Raw genomic sequence first — 19,876 nt, forward strand, 5'->3', positions numbered from 1 at the left:
TTTCGAGGTCTGGATTATCTCATGGTTTCTTCCTAATATCATCTCAGGGAGTTTTTCCTCACCGCCATCACCTATGGCTTGCTCATTAGGGATAAATTTAAAAAAAAATTATATTCCTGTAAAGCTGCTTTACGACCATTGCTGATTGCTGTACAAATCATATTGTACTGAATCTGAATCTTCAGTAAATGCTTTATTCTACTAAGGGTTGGCATTACCTCACTATCTGGAACCTGTCCTGGGAGCACTGGGTATAAGCAGGAAATACTCCCTGGATAAGACACCAATGTGTGTTCTATGCACACACACACACACATTCGAACCTAGTGCCATGGTTATGCCGGAATTGACACTGAACTCAACGAATACTCACACCAATTCTATGTGACACCCCAACTTCAGCACCCCAACTTATCTCCTACTTATGTATGTTTCATTGTCAAGCATTTGCCATTGCTGTGTGTGTGTGTGTGTGTGTGTTGCTTTTGTTTTTTTTTTGGTTTTTGTTTCACATTTTTGGTCATTTGTGTTACACTGTATTAATAAAAATCTGCACTTGCATCCACTGCCTCTACATAATCCTGACACCTAGAGGCAATTTATCATATCTGGTCCACCTGCTGTTGTTTATGGGAGGTGGGAGGAAGCCAGAAAACTTGGAGGAAACAGAAATTCTGCACAGACGTATGTTCAGGATCGAATCAGGGACCCTGGAGTTGTGATGCAGCAACACTACCAACTGTGTCATCATGCAACCCTGCTCAGTCTGGTTGTATTATTATTTTTATTTTTTTTTTGACTCATTTGTTTATATTTTGGTTAATAGAGCCAACTAGTCAGAACATATTACTGGTATATTACGTGTGAGCAAACAGGACTGGGTTTTTAAAAACAGGACCACCTATAGCCAGAAGCAACTATGTTGGTGAAACTAATTCTCATCGACACGCTACAACCTCTCTGTGCAACAGAAGTATCTAGGATTCATTTCATTTCCCAGTGCTTTCGGCATATTGATGTAACACTACATCATTCCAGCCTTCCCAATGTGAGTTAAACAGATGCAAAGAACATGATTTGAGACTTAATATTCACTATGACAGAAGATGTCTGAGCTTTGTGCTGAAGGCTATGCAGTCTGAAGACCTCCTTCATCTTGCTAGAAAATGTTTTGCTTTGTATTCTTACATACACTCACAGTCCACTTTATTAGGAACACCTGAAATCATGCAGTTATGTAATCATTTAATGATGTGGCAGCAACGCAATGCAAAAAAAAAAAATATATATATATATATATATATACAGATACAGGTCAAGAGTTTGAGTTAAAGTTTACAGTAACATTGGAATTAAGAAAAAGTGTGATCTCTTTGACATGGCAAGGTTGTAGGTATCAGATGGGATGGTTTAAGTATTTCAGAAACTGCTGATCTGGGATTTTCACTCAAAGCGGAAAAGTTTAGGCAGAGTGGTGTGAAAAACAAAAACATATTGAGTGAATGACAGATCTGTTGGTTAAATGGCCAGACTTGTTTGAGCTGCCAGGATGGATGTAGAAACTCATATAATCACTCTTTACAACCACGTTAAGCAGAAAAGCATCTCAGCATGCACAAAACATCGAACAGTGAGGTGAATGGGCTACATGGGCGCAGGCTCTCCCAGAGGAAAAAATATTCTCTGGTCTTTAACTGTCCGGTTTCAGTGAGTCTGCATTGCGTTGTCACCTGATTGGCATGAGCGTACAGTTGTACCTAATAAAATAAACAGTGAATGTATCTAGTGAACATCACTGACATTCATCTTCAGGAACATTTGCAGATACTGGTTGTAAAATACTGGCAGTGTGATTGTAGAAGACAAACCAGAAACATGAGCGGTATTGAGAAAAATGCAGACATGTTTATGCAATAAGCCAATTCCTGACTCCCACATTCCTGACTGTAGGAGGGTTGCATTTATGTTGTAAGTATAAATGAGCAACATGTGAATGAGCAATATGTGAAGTAACCAGGCACCATCTCAGTGCTCTGAGCCCTCTGGTGTTGTATATATTTGGTGTACATATTTGATGCCCATTTTCATATCCATGCCACAGCCAGATTATACAAACCTTATGTAATGGGGTGGCTCAAGTGGTTAAAGCTCTGAGTTGTTGACCAGAAGATCTGGGGTTCAAGCCCCAGCACTCCCAAGTTACCACTATTGGGCTCATTACCTCTGTTGGGCTCTTGAGCAAGGCCCTTAACCCTCTCTGCTCCAGGGATGCTGTATCATGGCTCACCCTGTGCTCTGACCCAAACCTCCAAGGCTGGGATATGTGAAGAAAGAATTTCACTGTGCTGTAATGTATATGTGACAAATAAAGGCTACTTCTAATGTGACAGAACCTAGATATAACTTATTGTTTTTATTATTATTCTTTACTCAAACCATCCACACTACAAGATTTGCCCAGAATAAAACACCATGCACGTTTAGATTACACTGATGATTCATAAATCCTGAGTCAATGACTCCCAGAATGTGGAATCTTACCATAGATAAAGCTGACTTTATTTTGCACAGAATAAAGTTGCCACAAAGGTGCATGTAAATATTGAAGAGTAATTAACCAAAAATATGAGCAAAAATCCTTTCAACCTGGCAAATATGAGAGAGAGAGAGATAGAGAGAGAGATTTGCTCATCTCAGTACTTTTACTTTAATTTGAAAATATTTTATACCATCCTTGTATGACATTTAATTAACTTTTCTTTTCTTTTCCAGCTCCCTGCGAGGCCGACATGTTCTTCTGCCACAGTAACATGTGCATCAACAACTCACTTGTGTGTAATGGGATCCAGAACTGTGTGTATCCTTGGGACGAAAATCACTGCAAAGGTGAGTCTTACGTTTGTTCTGTAAATGACACGTCCTCATGTTAGACCACAAGGTCAATCACCAAGAACACTATCAAGAAGATTTTAGGAAACCTATCGTTTTTTTTAATGATTTCCATTAATCAGATCAGATCAGATTTCACTTCATTGTAAATGTGCAGTATATATTAATTTATATATATATATACAAATAAGCATGCATTTTAGAAGTTTTAATTTTGTCCGTAAAATCATCCAGTACACAGTAGAATATGTTAGGGATACAATTCTCCTAGGTGTGCATTAGAAATGTACTGTATTAGGGTACTTAGAGTTTTATAAGGCAGTTAAGACTCACGTCGTTATTAGGCTGATAGTTGGTGAGAAAATGGCAGACCTGTCTTCAGTTTCTCACTGTAATGTTCCCATGGTTAAGCCTAGAGTATAAAGGATTTATTCCTGCCTCTCCAAAGGTGAATCAAGTTGCCAGTTTGGAATAGATAGCTTAGAATTCTAATCAAATAAGATTGGACTGGATGACTGATAAGCCACTTATCAGTCACAGCACAGAAGTTCCTTATCTGCATTGTCTCATTGTGTTTAGATCTGACATTTATATTATTATTATTATACTTTATATAATCATGTGTCAGGGGACACAGTGGTTAGCATGTTTGCCTTACATCTTTAGGGTTTGGGGTTCAAATACTGTCACTTGCCTGGATGTGTGAAGTCTGTTGTATTACGCATGCATGGTGGGTCTGTTGGCATCTCTAAATTGCCTGTAGTGTGTATGTGTGTGTGAGATTGTGCCCTTTGATGGATTGGCATCCCATCCAGGGTGCTTTGTACCCCTGAGCCCCCTGGGATTAGCTTCAGGCTCTGTGCGAGAGTGTGTGGAGGATAAGCAGTACAAAAACTGGATAGATGGATGATTATCATGTGTCATCTGTTTGCACTGAAGTAACCATTTACAGTCAATAAGACCAGCATGATTGACAATAAGGGTGATAAGGACTCCTCACAACCGGCTTTACTGTACATCCACACACACAAGAATCACATCACACATTTTGTGCATAGAAACATGCTAATATATGGTTTATACATAAAACAATGCATCAGCACAGTGGATAAATGAGACCTCTGGTCTTTCAGTCCAAGTGTTCTGTTCATTTGGATATATCTACTGCTCCATCATGGACACAGGCACACCCACTGATACGTTGGTGGGTCTGATACGTGAGACTAATGGAGCAATTCTGAGATAGTTCAGAAAAAGTAAAAGAACAAGTGAAAAGATATCTCGCATATGGAGAGCTGCTATACAAGCTACACAAGCTCTTTTGTGAAAATCACAGCAGTAATTAAGCTGCAGGAATAACATTAACCTAAACATGTATTCATTTCATGCATTTTCTTCAGATTGGTATGCATGTGTCATGAGGGATCCATGCATTTGTAGCTGTCACTCTAATGTACCAGTCATACAGTGATGCCATCTGTCATTTTGTCTTCCATTTCCTTCCACAGCCATTGTTTCTTGCTCCCATTAACCCCCATTCATTCTGCTGCTTGACTGCACTTGTTTCTTGTGCACCACTTTCCATATATGGTCATGCTTCCTGTTTCCCTCTAATCTCAAAAGGCAGACTTCAAGAGTCTGATACACATCTTTCTGATATTAGTCTATGATCTCTGCGTAGCGAATGAGATTTTAGCCAGGAAAGATTCTGTTTCTTGTTGCCAAGCTAATGGTGCATTTATTGGGGATTATCCTTGGCCAGTTTATGAGACTCCACAGTCTATTTTTGTAGTACTCAAAATTTATTGACAGCTCAGTGTTCACAATGCAGTGTTTATCTTTCAGGGAAAGAGCATTTAATTTTAGTTGTTTTGAATGGTAGGGAAATGATATTCTTAATGAAGGTTTTTTTTTTTTCTTGTTCCTACTATTATTCTAAATGTATAAACTTAGTCGCTAGATACACTAAGCAAGATAAATCACATATGTCTCTCATCTCTGTGGTAAGGCTTTCAGTGTCAGTCTCCACCTTGCATGTGTGGAGTTTTCATGTTCTGCACTTGCTACACAATTTCTTCCGACTAGATTCCGATGATTGGAATTTCTAAATTGTGTGTGTGTGTTCGATTGTGTCCTGTGATGGCATGGTACACTGTCCAGGATGTTCCCTCCCTTGTGCCCCAAATTCTTATTCAAACTGCCTATTAAGGTATACATTGAATACAAAGTCTTGCTCCTGACATCAGCTCTGAATGGATTAGCTCTGGTCTATCTTGCTGATTTCCTGAAACAGTAAAGCCTAGAATCACTTCAGTCAGTGTTTACAGACTTGCTGCTAGTAAGTCTTAACAGAACATAATACTGGCCTTATGCTAATACCTGTTGGATAGATGAATTAACACGTTATCTACCTTTTATGTCACCCTCTTTATGATCTAAAACCAGTTTGAACCAGATGTTTCTTCTCAAACAAACCCTCAACAACACATCCTCTTCTTCTCTTTCTACCAGGTTTCTTCCTTAGGCTCGTGCTGACCGTTAGATTAGTCATAATCACAGTCTCTGGCATATCCACTTACATGCCAAGTTCTGTATATATGCTCATACTACTGAATAAACATTGAGAGATCTTGCCTCTGTGTCTCTTTTGGCAAATCTCCCAGGATCCTGAGGAAGCATCCAGTGGGGTGATTTATCTCTCCAAACAGAAAAAACCTTACACTACGGAACAATCGCTATTCCAGCTAACTGCTGAAAATATTGAAACTATATGGCGATGCTGGGTAGCAACAGTTACTAAGCAGTGGGCAAACAAATAAATGTTGGAAATGTTGCATGTTGCTGACATCTGCTGGTCAAATCATTGTCAATGCATCAGTATAATATTCTTAAAATAAACAGACATTAATTAGCTTCAAATATGTAGGCCTTTCTCTGGCTAGGAAATTTTCATTATACGTTTTGTGTTTAAACAAAATAAATGAAATTGGAAATTTTGTGATCTTTTTTTTTTTTTTTGTTAATCTAAAGAAAACTTGGAATGACTTGTCTGCTAAATCCGCCTGGATTTGTCTGAGTGCATATGTATAAATCGAGAGCATTTATATAGAGTTGAAAAACAAACTCGAGATGATATTTGAGGTACAATTTGGCGCACAAAGATTCATCTGACTTTCACCAAAGACGAGTCAGGGGCTGCAGCTAGATTCCTGTCCTAAGCTTCCCTTTTGACCCCTGCCTGCTGTAGCAACTCTTTCTATCTCAACAGCACTAATAAACACGTCAAGCATGCCAATTTGTGTCCTTCCTCTCGCTCCCAAACCTGCAGCCACATCTTACACATTTATTATACCAGTTATAAATGGCTTCTCTGGAGCACCCTCCTGCTATAAAAGTACCATGGAGAAAATGCTCACCTCCAGCTACTCATTATAACTGTATATGGCTGTATTCAGGTCACATATAAAAATAACGGTGATTTATACCAGGTCTGAGACGGAAGGGGAAAGTATGGTCGAGTGTGTATAGAGAATAGAGGTGTGTTCAGCATTATTGTAATGCATTTTAACTTAGCAGAGAAATTAGATAGTGTTTGTGTCAGAGGTTTGACTTCTCTCATCTGGTGAAAATGTACATACTGAGTAAATACTGAACACTCCAGATTATACTATTAATAAGGGTTTTATTTATTTATTTATTTATTTATGATAATTAAGGCTTCTACTTCCTAAAGTATTTGTAATTGGAGCATATACTTAATATTTTGCATAAATTTTCAAATTATTACTTTATATTATTAAAAAAAAAAATCTGTGTATGAAATTTAATGGCATGCAGTTAAAGGGAAATAATCAGTGATATGGTGCTGTGATGCAACCCAATCCAAAGCGAGAGTTATTTATTCCACCTCAAAGTTGTTTATTTTCCAAATACATTAATCATCTTTCAGCAATTTGCCAATGATTAAAATAAAAAAAAATATTTAAGGATTGTACACATTGTACCTTTTCTTTTTCTTTTTTTTTTTTTTTGGAATTACATACATTTACTTTCACAAAACAGGATCGATTCTGTTGTGTTCTTTTAGAAATCCTGGGATTTTATGATTTTGCAGTCACAAGAATTAATAAATTATGTTTTTGGTTCTAGTCATAAAGTCATTACCTCATGAGTCTTTTCTATTCTCTTAAATAACGTGGCAAAATATTTACTGCCTGTTAGAGTTAAATAAATGCAGCCTAAAAGAAAACATCATTAACATTATTCATTTCATAATTATTCATTTTTCTTTATTAAATAATAGTGCACATTCATAGGGTTTGTCTTACAAGTGAGCTGTGAGTACTGAAACAACATATTAGAATGGGGACATGATTAAAAATATATATTTCAATTCTAAAGTCAATAGTTTGTTTTTAGATTCAATTAAAAATGTACATAGGAAATTTTGTCCACTTTCACTGAACTCTGCTGTTAATTATTACATTATAAGTTTATTCATGATTGTGTTTCATCAGAGAAAAGGAAAGCAAACATCCTGGACAACCTGAACAACACAAACGGCAGCATCATTGGTGTGACGTGCTGCATCGTCCTCGTCCTCCTCGTCGTCTCAGTCACGGTGCAGATCAAGCAGCCGAGGAAGAAGTACGTGGTGCAGCGTGACGACTTTCAGGAAGTGTTCCAGGAAATGCCTCGGCGCTACGACCTGGGTGACATTGCCGAACTTACAGACGATGTGGAGACGACCTTCCAGAAGAACTGCGTTCATGAGCACCACTGTGGCCGCGCCAAAACGGCGGCCGTGATGGATCCGCATCATCACCACCACCATTATCATCATCATCATCATCACGATAACCGGCGCAGCATCGTGGTCATGAAGCACAGCTACTCGCAAGAAGAAGCGGAGATAGAGGATGAGCTTGACGAGGAAGTGCCAACCACCAGCCACCGACTGGCCAGACACGACAAAGCTGTGCAGCGGTCAGTATCCATCGATTTCTGACCAATTTATCCAGCATACATCACTTTTTCAGAAAGGAAGGCTGAAGGGAACTAATTGCTTCTCCTGACTTTCATTTGAAGTCTCTTTTTGCATCAGTTACTTTTGTACTGTTGTTTTCTTTTAAGCTCCCACTTTTTACCCTTGGTTCTTCCTTTGCCTTTATGTCTTTGGCAGTATTTCCTATGTCCTTCTTTCACCTTTTTTTTTCTTTATACTTTTTAGGTCCCCTTTCTACTCCTTTTTACATGTTTGTTTCTGATCATTTTTTTTTAGATTACCAAATTTTCTGTAGTTGCACATCACATTATAATTAGATAAATCAGAACATACACCCAATGACCACTTCATTAGGAATACCTGTATACCTGCACATTCATGCAATTATCCAATCAACCAATCACGTGGCATCAGTTCAGTGCATGAATTTATGTGGCTAGAGGTCAAGAGCTTCGGTTAATGTTAAAATGGGGAAGAAGTGTGATCCATGTGACTTTAAACTTGGAATGGATATTGGTACCCTGTTGGGTTGTTAATTGGGATTTTCACACACAACAGTCTCTAGAGTTTACATAGATTGGTCTGATAAGCAAAAAAGATTGCATGAGTGACAGTTCTGTGAGTTGATACGCCTCGTTGAGAAGAGAAATCAGATGAAAATTGCCAGATAACTGGGAATAATAACTCATATAATCACTCTTTACAACTGTGCTGAGTAGAAAAGCATCTTAGAATACACAACAATAGATGTGGTACCTTAGTGGTTAAAGTGCTGGACTACTGATGGGAAGGTTGTAAATTTGAATCCAAAGTCCACCAAGCTGCACTACTGGGCCCTTGAGCATGGCCTTTAACCCTCAATTGCTTAGCTGTATAAAAAATTAGATAAATTGTAGGTCGCTCTGGATAAGGGTGTGTGCCAGAAAAGTAAAGTAAACAAGCATGATACTAACAACTGTTTCATGTCCCAGAGATCACACTTTTTCCCCATTCTGATAGTTGATATGAACATTCACTGAAGTTCTTAACCTGTATCTGCATAAATTCATGCATTATGCTGCTGCCACATGGCCAATTAGGTAATTACATGAATGTGCACGTGTACAGGTATTCCTAATAAAGTGGATGCTGAGTTTGTGCACCTCATAAAGGCAGAAAAATTCTGTTCTCATAAAATCATGCACATGCAAAGAAAAAAATACAGATATAGTCAGTTTAATAAAAAGAAGGAACCTGTGATCAATTTAACTGCTTACTGATGTTTAATTGTGTAAATGTATTCCACTAACTAACTGTTAAATTATACAGGATTATTTAAATGCACAATTAAAACACGTACATACAAAAGATATTGTCCTGAAACATTAGCATTGAGTTATAGATAACATTTCTCCCTGTGCTAAAGAGAATTAAGAGATTAAATATGACAGCGATGATATTGCAGGTTCTGCCTCATTGGGTCTCTAAGCAAACACGAATCAGAGTACAACACGACTAGGGTGTAGGAGACGATCAGGAGGTAAGAGCACCTAAAAAGCATGGTATGGATCATTTCTTTTATATATTAAGCAGTCATTGTGAGTCAGTGCTTTTGTTTTTTACCACTTGGATGTTGCATCATATTGCTTGCTGGTGAATTTCTGTGATTTGTGTTGTTTTCTCCCATTTTCATGGTTTATTTACGTTTACACTTGTATATGATGATTTGCTTGTATGCATGGACTGGAAATGTTTCTGTTTCAGTGCTGTATGAACTGAGATTCAGCCACAGATTCAAAAGCTCAAGCACTTTCTTCCCGCTGGTAAAAATTTTGGGCCTTAAAAAGTCCTTAAGCAATACATCACAAGAGGAATGCTGCAAAATGTCATTTTTTTAGGCTAAAATAATTGCAAAACAGAGTAGACATATAGGTACTGTCTCAAAAACCTTCTGAATTAAATATAGGACTATGGCGGCAAGAATGTACACAAGCGAAAATAAAAGGTATCTACTGTATATTTAAAGAGCAGACCTGACTAAAAATCCTTAAGCCAAACATGTGTGACTCATACCATAAATTCATCATAAAGAAAATATTTCTGCTAATTCGGACAAACCTAAAAGCTTGTCATGCTAGTCAATACCCCTTTTGGAATAAATCTGAAACAACAAAAACAAAACTGGACTGGAATCTAATTTAAAAGGTACAGTGGAACATCAGTATACAAATGCCCTCCCTTACGTCTTAAGAATTTAAATTTTGCGAGAAATTTGCATCGGCATACGAAGCATTTCCAGTATAGTCTAAGCTGCGCTTACAAATTTTGTTTGTGTTCAGGGGAAAGCCAAGCGAAGACAACCAAAGTGAATTTACAAATTTTTAAAAAAAAATTTCAGTCAGTGAAAGCTGTTTGGAAAGAGTCAACCCACGATACCAGCGTTGCCTTCGGTATGCGTTCAAAAGCTACGTGATTTTTCGGGTGTTTTTTTGTTGACAGATTGGTGGTGTGGGTGATCTGTTTTATTTTTAGCCCAAGCTTGGTGGCACGACTTCCTGTGAGGACCCTTGACATGGAATGCTTGGCTTGGGTCAGTTCTTTGTAAGCAGCCATACAGTTTACATACGCTTCGTATTGGGAATATTTTTGGGAGGCTGGAACGGATTATCTGCATTTACTCTATTTCATATGGAAAATTTGTTTCACAATACAAATTTTCACCTTAAGAACTCGCCTCCAAAACGAATTAAATCCATATGCCGTGGTTCCACTGTAACTTCTTACATAGGTACCTAATGTAACAAGTTAATTTAGAAATCTAGACTAGCTAACTCACTAACTGTAAAAGATTGCTGGTGAAATTTAAAAATAAAGAAGTTTAAGATATGGCGACTTAGTGGACAGCACGGTCACTTCACACCTCCAGCATCCTGGGTTTGAGTCTTGCTCCCGCTCAATGTGTGTGGAGGTTTAGTGGGTTTCCTCCCACAGTCCAAAGACAAGCTTCTAGGCTGATTGGAGTCTCTAAATTGCCTGTAGTGAGTGAATGAGTGTGTGTGTGTGTGTGTGTGCCCTGCGATGGGTTCAGGGTGTATCCTGCCTTGATGCCCGATGACGCCTGAGATAGGCACAGGCTCCTCGTGACCCGAGGATAGATCGGATAAGCGGTACAGACAATGAAATGAAATGAAAAAAGTTTAAGATGTCAAGATTATTATATAATATGTTATATAAGAAGTATAGAAAGTGTAAGAAATGTGTAAATTTACATGAGCAAAAGTATTCCAAAGTAGTGAATTTCAGCAATACTGCAGTAAAGAACAAATCATCCAAAAAGAGAAATTATAAAACATGTATTTTCATATACAGTACATATACAACTATTGTGCTGATTTTGTATTAAGCCACTCAAACCTCAACTGATGTTTCTATTAGAAAAAAAGCACAATGTATCTGAAAGTAACAGAAAATTTAATATTAATTTGGAAATTCTAGTAGCACCAGACCTTACATGCCCCACCCCTTTTTTCTGGGAAGCCTGTGCTGCATGCACTGAATTTGCGAACTGGAGCATGATAGGCAAATTTTATCTCAGATTTTATGACGTGGTTCAAAAGTAAAATGTCCGCAGTCTAAAATGCAACCTACCCAAGCAGCCGATTTCCGAACGCAACACAGTAGAAGTGCTTCTTATTAATACCTTATTTTGTCTGTGATATTATGCTTATCAACACTCACTCATTCATCATCAGTGCTCCACAAACGAATGTGGCTGAATCTATCGGTCAGATATTTCTTGAATGTTCACTGAGGTGGATAACTGTGTGTTATTATATAAGTTCGTGATCTATGTATATGTACGTGCGCATGTTATAGCACAGGGTTATTTTTAAACATTTTTTCCTATCACAACCCAGAAAAATCTTTGAAATTAATCTAATTTGTTAATGTGCATTGCATGTGTGTGTTTTTTATTTTATTTATTGATTTATTTATATGTCCAAATTGATGTATAATTAAGCAGGACTTGACGCTTGTGTTTACATGCAGATATGCAGAATCAGTTTATTCTGATTGCAGATTCTGAATGAACAGTTTACATAGTCTTATCTAATCTTATTTCACATTGAGCGAATCGCCGCTCTGGGCTTGCAGGGAGAAAAATTAGCTGGCGAAGTCTAACGAGTAGCTAAAGAGAGCTCAGCATTGTAGTCAAGTGTTTGTGAGGGGTTTTTTTTGTACTAATACTTAGATACATGGTTTTCATATTCCGTTCAACCCATTCCAGGACAAACCACATTTGTGCATAATCAATATTTTTACCAAACTATTAGACAAGGTCTGCGTTTAAAACTGAGAAATGATGTACGAAAACACATCTAATTAGATTTTCACCTCTGTAGTTACAATAACTGATAATATAAGCAAAGTTGACCATTCAAACACCACATTTTTCATTTCGTTGAAGACGTTGCCTTTTCTGAAAAAGATTTATTTCTTTTTCAAAGTTTCAAACATTTATTTCTGTTTCAAAGTGATTCAAATTTTTTTGGGAGATCCAGGTATATCTCTATACTGTAGATTTTATCTTTAAAAAAAAATTCCACAGAAAAACTACTTCAGGAAAAGAACCATTGATAATTTTAATCCGCTACAAGCATGCGCCTTTGGTGATGTGGGTTGTGTGTGCGTGTGTTAAAAAAAACTGTGTTATGGCATACTTCACTATAATTTTATATTCGTTGAAATTATTACTTCTTCTTCTTTTTTTTAATAATGGCATCATCATTTCCCATCTTGTGTTTGTGCTAGTACACTATTATTTTATGTCTTATGCATAATGCTATGAATTCTGTACTATAATATGTGTGAGAGTGTGTACATTTTGTTGCAGGACACTCTCAGTTATCAGAGGGAGGTACACGATTTTGAGACGTATGCACATTTACAGACTAAACAAAGAAAAGAAGCAAAGAAAACAAGACATAACAAGTCGATAAGTTTGCGTGATCTTGGATCACTCTTTCTGTAAAACATGAGTGGAGTAATACTTCAGTAAGTTCGTTAAAACACAGAAGCAACTGTCTCTTGATGAAGCATGAAGGACTTCATTAAGTTGTATTATTAGATTTTTTCTTAATCTCTTTAACTAACCGAGTTCATACAGAATATTGAATTATACGCATGATTATGATTATTTTGCGACAAAATCAATGTTTTTTACCTTAGAGAAACAAAATTAATCGTACTTACCCTAATCATCTAATGTTGTCCGCAGACACTGTGCCAGTGCTTGGAGCTAGCAATAAACTCCTGGGTTTTATGTATAATCCTTGTATTATAGGAAGATGCTGTCGTTTCTCTTCTTGATATTTTCTAAAGAACACAGTTTGTAGTCTTTAAAAGAACTTTAATAATGTTACTGGTCTTAAGATTAAGTATATCTTTATTGAAATGACAATTTTTTCTTATCTATAACCCAACAAGCTGTATCTCCATTTGCATTCATAACTCACAGTAATAGCTAACTTCTGGGTAAAATAACATTTCTCGTTTCTCTTGCATGCTTTTACAAATTATATTGTTAGATATTTTTATATATAATAGTTGATACTAAATTCTATACTAACACCTGCTTGTAAATTTTAAAGAGAGACTTCACCGCAAATGCATCTGATGAGCTTAGACATTTAGTGGGCTAAATAATTTTTTCTTCAGATTTCTACAAGAACAAGTAAGAAGAGGTTAAAGTCTGAAAATTAGCATCATGCAAGCTACATGGCATAATCAGCACACACTCATTTTAAACAGACAATTTATATTTATTACACTGCTCCTTCAGTAACCACTTCAGCTTCATATCTTCCCCCAATATTTTTTCTTATATTATACAAGATTTATAGGAGCTCTTTGATGATAAATAAAGGGGAGTGGTTGAAGTGATGATTGACAGTTTAGGTTGAGCCAAGAGATGGAGACAGGGAGGAAAAAGCTGAAAAAGAAAAAATGTGTGAAAGTGCCTTCTGGTGGTTAGATGAGGAATTGTTCAAGGTGGCTGTGAAAGTGAGGGAATGAAATGATGGCAAAAAATGAGGAAGCTCGGTTTTTTTTTTAATAACACTTTGTTGGGGAAAAAAATAATATATCAAAACAAGTATAATTCACACTTTTATGATGCACTATAGTGAGTACATGCTCACAACATGACCAAGGATTTCTTTATATTGTTGCTTGAGCGCCCAAATCTACTGAGCATGATCCGGCTCCAAGGCCTTTATTGTGTAGACTTCGTCGTTCCTTTTCATGAAATGTCAACAAAAAGGCTTCAGGTAGAATTTTATACATAAAATAGCCTTTAATTAAAGCTTAGAATGAAAGAACTTTATTCAGCTTCAAGATGTTGCAGTTGCATGTATGCCTTTCTGTTTTTAGCTCTGCTATATTCTTTTGTTTATATATTAATTTATATATATATATATTGTTTATATATATATATATATATATATATATATATATATATATATATATATATATATATATATATAATACTAGGTCATTTGGCTTGTCAGAAACCACAGCAAGTCTTTTTAAAATACTGAGCCACTCAACAAAGCATCTGAGGCAAGTGTGTGGAGTTTTTGACATGTGGCTTGCACTATGCTAATCTAATGACTAGATGCATACCATTCACTTGCTAATATTTCATTACTTTATCCTTGAAGTGCAAATCTAAAAAGACAAAGATCAGACATTTAAAAATGTGGATACAAGAGGAAACTGTGTACATTTTGGGCAGAAAGGAAATTGTATAACAATGATCCAACGAATATACACTATATTGCCAACAGTTTTGGGACACCCCTCCAAATCATTGAATTCAGATGTTGCTTTTCAGGGGTTGGGCTCGGCCCCTTAGTTCCAGTGAAAGAAACTCTTAATACTACATACTTAATGCTCTTAACTTTGTGGGAACAGTTTGGGGATGGCCCCTTCCTGTGTCAACATAACTGCACACCAGTGCACAAAGCAAGGTTCATAAAGACATGGATGAGTGAGTTTGGTGTGGAGGAACTTTAGTAGCCTGCACAGAGTCCTGACCTCAACCTGATAGAACACCTTTGGGATAAATTAGACGGAGGCCTTCTCGCCCAACATCAGTGCCTGACCTTAGAAATGTGCTTCTAGAGGAATGGTCAAAAAATCCACACACTCCTAGATCTTGTGGAAAGCTTTCCCAGAAGATTAAAAGCCGTTACAGCTACAAAGGGAAGGCCAGCACCAGATTAAATTCACATGCATGTAAAGGCAAAAAACATCCCAAAACTTTTGGAAAAATAGTGTAAATAAATCTCTTGTTAAACCTAATTGATTGAGGCTTCATTTCATTAGACCAGGATAAATCTTTAATATACAGAAGCTTTGATGAAAATAACCTGCTACATTAACATTTAGGTACAAACCTTTGTAGCTGAGTTGTCTAAAAAATTTATTACCAGTATCTGTATGGTTAAAAAAAATGAATAAATCTTGAAAATCTGTATTTTGTGTTTCTTGTTCCATCTGCCCCAAAGTATCTGCAACAGAGAAATATTTTTGTACATTAAGAGCATCTGGTAAAACAAAAAAATGAGTAGTAGTTGTTAATGCTGTTATTCCAAAAAGAGAAATTAAAGGAAAAACCATCAAGCCTTTACAATCTGAAAAGGAACGGTTCTACATTGAACCTTTTAGTTAAAATAATTGTTTGTAGTAGTGATAAAAGCAAAACTCCTTATTTAAGCATTTCTATCATTTGAGTTTCAATTATTTCAGAAATGTATTAAACAAAAAATGTCATTTCAAAACTACACTAAGAACAAAAAAGTCACTTACTAGTTTATCTTAGACATGACAATTTTCTCCATTACAAAGACACCATGACATCTTTCTCTTGGATTGCTTGTGAATTAGTTTGCATCATGTTCATTTCGCAGTGTTTAGAAGGAGGCCCAATCAATAAATAATGCTAAAAATCTAAATCTGCCTGATAAAAAAGACTTCTACAAATAATAAGACGAGAAAAATATGTAGTAAGGCACTTTACCATACAATCATTAATGTACGAAGTGCAAAACAAAATAACAAATCCGAAAACAAAATTACAAATCCAAAAACACAACAACAATTCAGACAAACCTGAAAAGGTAGGCATAGTTTGCAAATGTTATTCTTACCGCTGATTGGACGAGACATCTGTCAGTCAAGATATACAAGAAGTAGAAAATTGTGTATTGCGTTCACTTTAAACCATTTTTTCCCCATAGTGCAACTTTAAATCTTTCAAAGAAAATAACAAACATATATTTATATTTATAAGAAAATTGGAATTTATTCAACACTACTTCAAGGAAGGGTGTTCATATGCCATTATTTTGGATATGCTGATAGTGTATCATGGCATAAAGATTAGTTTGCTATGTCTAAAAACACACCTAAAGAACCCCACGTATGTTTCGAAGACAAAACTATTCCAGATTAAACGATGTAAGGAGCGTTATAAGAGCAGAGCTGCGTTCATACACACACCAATCCACTTTCTACTGCCGCAGCCTGCTGGACTTCTTGTATATCTTGAGTGACAGATGTCTCTTCAAATCAGCGGTAAGAATTCCATTCACAAACTATACCTACCTTTTCCGGTTTGTCTTAATTGTCGTTGTGTTTTTGAATTAGTTATTTTGTTTTCTGATTTGTTATTTTGTTTTCAGTTTTGTTTTTGTTTTTCTTTTAATTTTCTGATTTTGTTTTCAGTTTTGTTATTTTGTTTTCATTTTTGTTATTTTGTTTTCAGTTTTGTTTTTGTTTTTGTTTTTCTTTTAATTTTCTTATTTTGTTTTCAGTTTTGTTATTTTGTTTTCAGTTTTGTTATTTTGTTTTGCACTTCTCTGCCACCCTATTAATGAACTGACTATAAATCTACCAGAAACTGCAAAATAAACCAGGACATGTTTTGATTTCTGTCATCTGGATTCAAACCTCTTACTGAGCTAATGTTGTAGGCTGGAACACTATTCCAGAATCAAGAGGTAATATATTAATAATAAATATTTTCTATGAAACAGGGCTAACAGAAGGCTGGCTTCAACCGAACAAAGTGTTCGGATGGACTTTTCTTTTTTAGGACATTCATAAAATAATGCTAGCTGACAAGAAAGTAATCTGACCTACATTCACCATACACTTTAATACCTGTGCATCTGCCTATTCATGCAGGTATAGAATCAGCCAATCGTGTGGCAGGTGAAGACTGGAATGAATGGTGTCCAGTTTTTGTCCAGTTTCTGTAGCCCATCATCCTCAAGATTCGATGTATTGTGTGTTCTGAGATACTTTTCTGTTCACCATGGTTCCAGAGTGGTTCCAGAGTGCTTCAGGAACGATATATTTTTGTAGGCCAACCTGGAAGAGATCATTACCCTGGTTTCCTTGACATAAAGCCAATATGATTTTCCATTGTTGCAGAAAATAAGCTCTGTGACCAACTGACATTTATGATTCTTATCTCTTCATCAAGATAATTTTCAGAAATAAACACAAAATACAATCGGCAGAAGTAAAAAGCTAAACGAACACCACAGTATCATGACTTCAACGTCACCAAGACGTCGTTATTTAAAAAACATGTCTCCTGATAAGGGTCCACTGTTCTCTTATTGAGGACAAATCTGAATGAACGAAAAGTTTGAGAAATAGTTTGCAAGAATGCGAATATAAACACAAGGCTGAAGTAGATGAGTTTTCCTATTCAGTGTGATGATGTTTAATTTCCTCGACAACCTCTTTAGTCCTATTTAGGCACTTGTAAGTAATCGCCTTTTTCAAGACATGCAAAAGCTTTAACAATCACAAGCAGGGTATTACTGATGTAATGAATGTCATAGATTAAAAGATGAAAATATCTTGAGCTTGTGTTATAGACTTTAATTGTAAAAAAGCCATTAACTTCAGGACGATGGAACCGGAAGTGCAAACAATGTGAACTCCGGGACTCATTCCTGCAGCACTTTATTTGAGTTACCGTAGCCTTCCTGTCAGCTCCAACCAGCTCAAATCTCTGCTGCAGAACTGTGGCTCACTGGATATTTTTTTTTTTGTGTAATCTGTTGAGACTATTATATATACTGTAAACGAAAATACTTCAAGCAAACTGTCTGGCTCCAACAATAATTGGGATCACATTTTGACTTTTTCTTGACCTATATCTGCATGATTTTATGCATGCTGTTGCTGCTATATGATTGGCTGATTGGATAACTGCATGTATGAGCCACTGTCCAAGTTCTTCCCAGTAAGTTAGTGTGTATTTACACCTAGAATTTTTCGACAGTTGTTTTTCATCTTAATAGTACTCTTATTTTTCTCCAGACAGATATATCACATCCCTGCATCTTCCCAGGTGTGACAACTTGAAAGAGGAATCTTGTAACACCCTACTACAACGCTGTTCCCTTCAGCGAGAAACTTGACAGCGGTCACACCTGCGATTTCTCTGGCGGATTAAAACATTTCTTGGATTGCTTGTGCAGTGGATTTTGTTGCTATGCTGACCGAACACTAAGGACAGAATTTCTACAACCATAAAAACGATAAACTGAAATGTGGGTGTATTGCTGGGGTTTTGGTTAGGATTTGTCATTCTATTCTCAATTGTTTCCTTGTGGAATATAAATCTGATGCGTTGTTTTCTCTCTCTCTCTCTCTCTCTCTTTCAACTTTCAACTGACCTTTAAGAAACTCTTGTAATGCTAAAACGACTTTTGAATAGAGACCATGCTAAACATTGAAGCAAAATTTGACCTTTTCACCAAATTAAAGAATTTCCTGTGATAGGTTATCGAGTCTTATTACAGCTGCCCAGTGTCCATCTACCATTAAATACCTCTTTATGAACAAAAGCCGAAGGAAGATTGTGAAGCCCCTAAAATATTAACAATCTATAAAAAAAAAAATTAGATTAGCAAGTCTTGTCTATGCATATGTCTATAGATTTAAAAAAGGCTATCTGATGACCTTTATTTCTACCAATAAAACAGAGGCCACAAAGCACACATTGGATTGTTTTCTTCATTAAACATCACTGGGAAATCTGTTCATTTGCTAAAGGGTCTCGACTTGTTTAAACATTAGATCTTGAACAGTTCGTATTGAATAAAGCGTTATCAATGCTGTCAGATCACTGCTTCTCTCTCCTTATTCTATTCTATTATATTTAATTATATCATATTATAGTACAGTTGAATTCTTGAATCTAATTGGTCAGGAGATGTGTATAATATTTAGCTTTATGTCTGTTAGTCTGCTAGTGTATGAGGTTTCCTAAAAATAGTTATATTTACAGAATAAAGGCAGTTGCCAAATCTTTGTCAGTATTATTTAATAGGTTTATTGTGTATTTAACAACTAACAGTGAAAGTAGTTTATTTACAGTTTAAAAAACAGCTCTGCTCTGAACCGAAGGTCTGATTTTACTGTAAAATTAAATTTGTTTTTTAGTATTATCTTTAAATATAGAGTACATTAAACAATATTTCCTGTGTATTTTACACAGGGATTCATCAGGCATAAACTCATATGACTTTGCTTTTGCTGTCGCCCCCCACCCCACACTGTAATGTTGAGGGAAAATGGGATAGAGGGTCAAATAGGTGCCATTAAAAATAAACCTAGGAATTGTTTGCCCTTTCAGATGCTCAGCTCTATTCTATATATTACTTATGTTTTGAGGCTGGCTGGATATTCATGCTATATTACTTTCCACTGAAAGTAAAAAAAATGTTATTGCCCTTACCCTGTAAAAGTATTTTCTATAAATAAATAGCAATTTAAAAACCAACAAATCACTAAAAAGATGCTCACACCTATGTACATTACATTTACACTGTGCCGCACCGCTAAGCTCTTCACCCTCCAGCAGAACAACACAACAAAAAGGCTGGCCCCGCCGGCCACGCGAGGTAAGGCCTG

At 36.3% G+C, this 19,876-nt stretch overlaps 1 protein-coding gene across 2 annotated transcripts in view; it reads left to right on the forward strand.

Annotated features, from left to right (window-relative positions):
- neto1l (neuropilin (NRP) and tolloid (TLL)-like 1, like) overlaps positions 1-19,045 on the forward strand; it is a 99,012-nt gene extending 79,967 nt beyond the window's left edge. The window contains exons 8-11 of one of the 2 annotated variants that reach the window (XM_058375788.1): positions 2,773-2,886; positions 7,407-7,875; positions 9,339-9,413; positions 18,278-19,045. In XM_058375788.1, the coding sequence (XP_058231771.1) occupies positions 2,773-2,886; positions 7,407-7,875; positions 9,339-9,399 (644 nt within the window). In that variant the 3' untranslated portion in view covers positions 9,400-9,413; positions 18,278-19,045. The remainder of the gene's footprint in view (positions 1-2,772; positions 2,887-7,406; positions 7,876-9,338; positions 9,414-18,277) is intronic. The other variant, XM_058375789.1, reaches the window with a different exon arrangement.
- Positions 19,046-19,876: the final 831 nt, after the last annotated feature.

The sequence above is a fragment of the Hemibagrus wyckioides genome, linkage group LG23 (assembly GCF_019097595.1).
Source record: "Hemibagrus wyckioides isolate EC202008001 linkage group LG23, SWU_Hwy_1.0, whole genome shotgun sequence".
NCBI classification, from domain to species: domain Eukaryota; kingdom Metazoa; phylum Chordata; class Actinopteri; order Siluriformes; family Bagridae; genus Hemibagrus; species Hemibagrus wyckioides.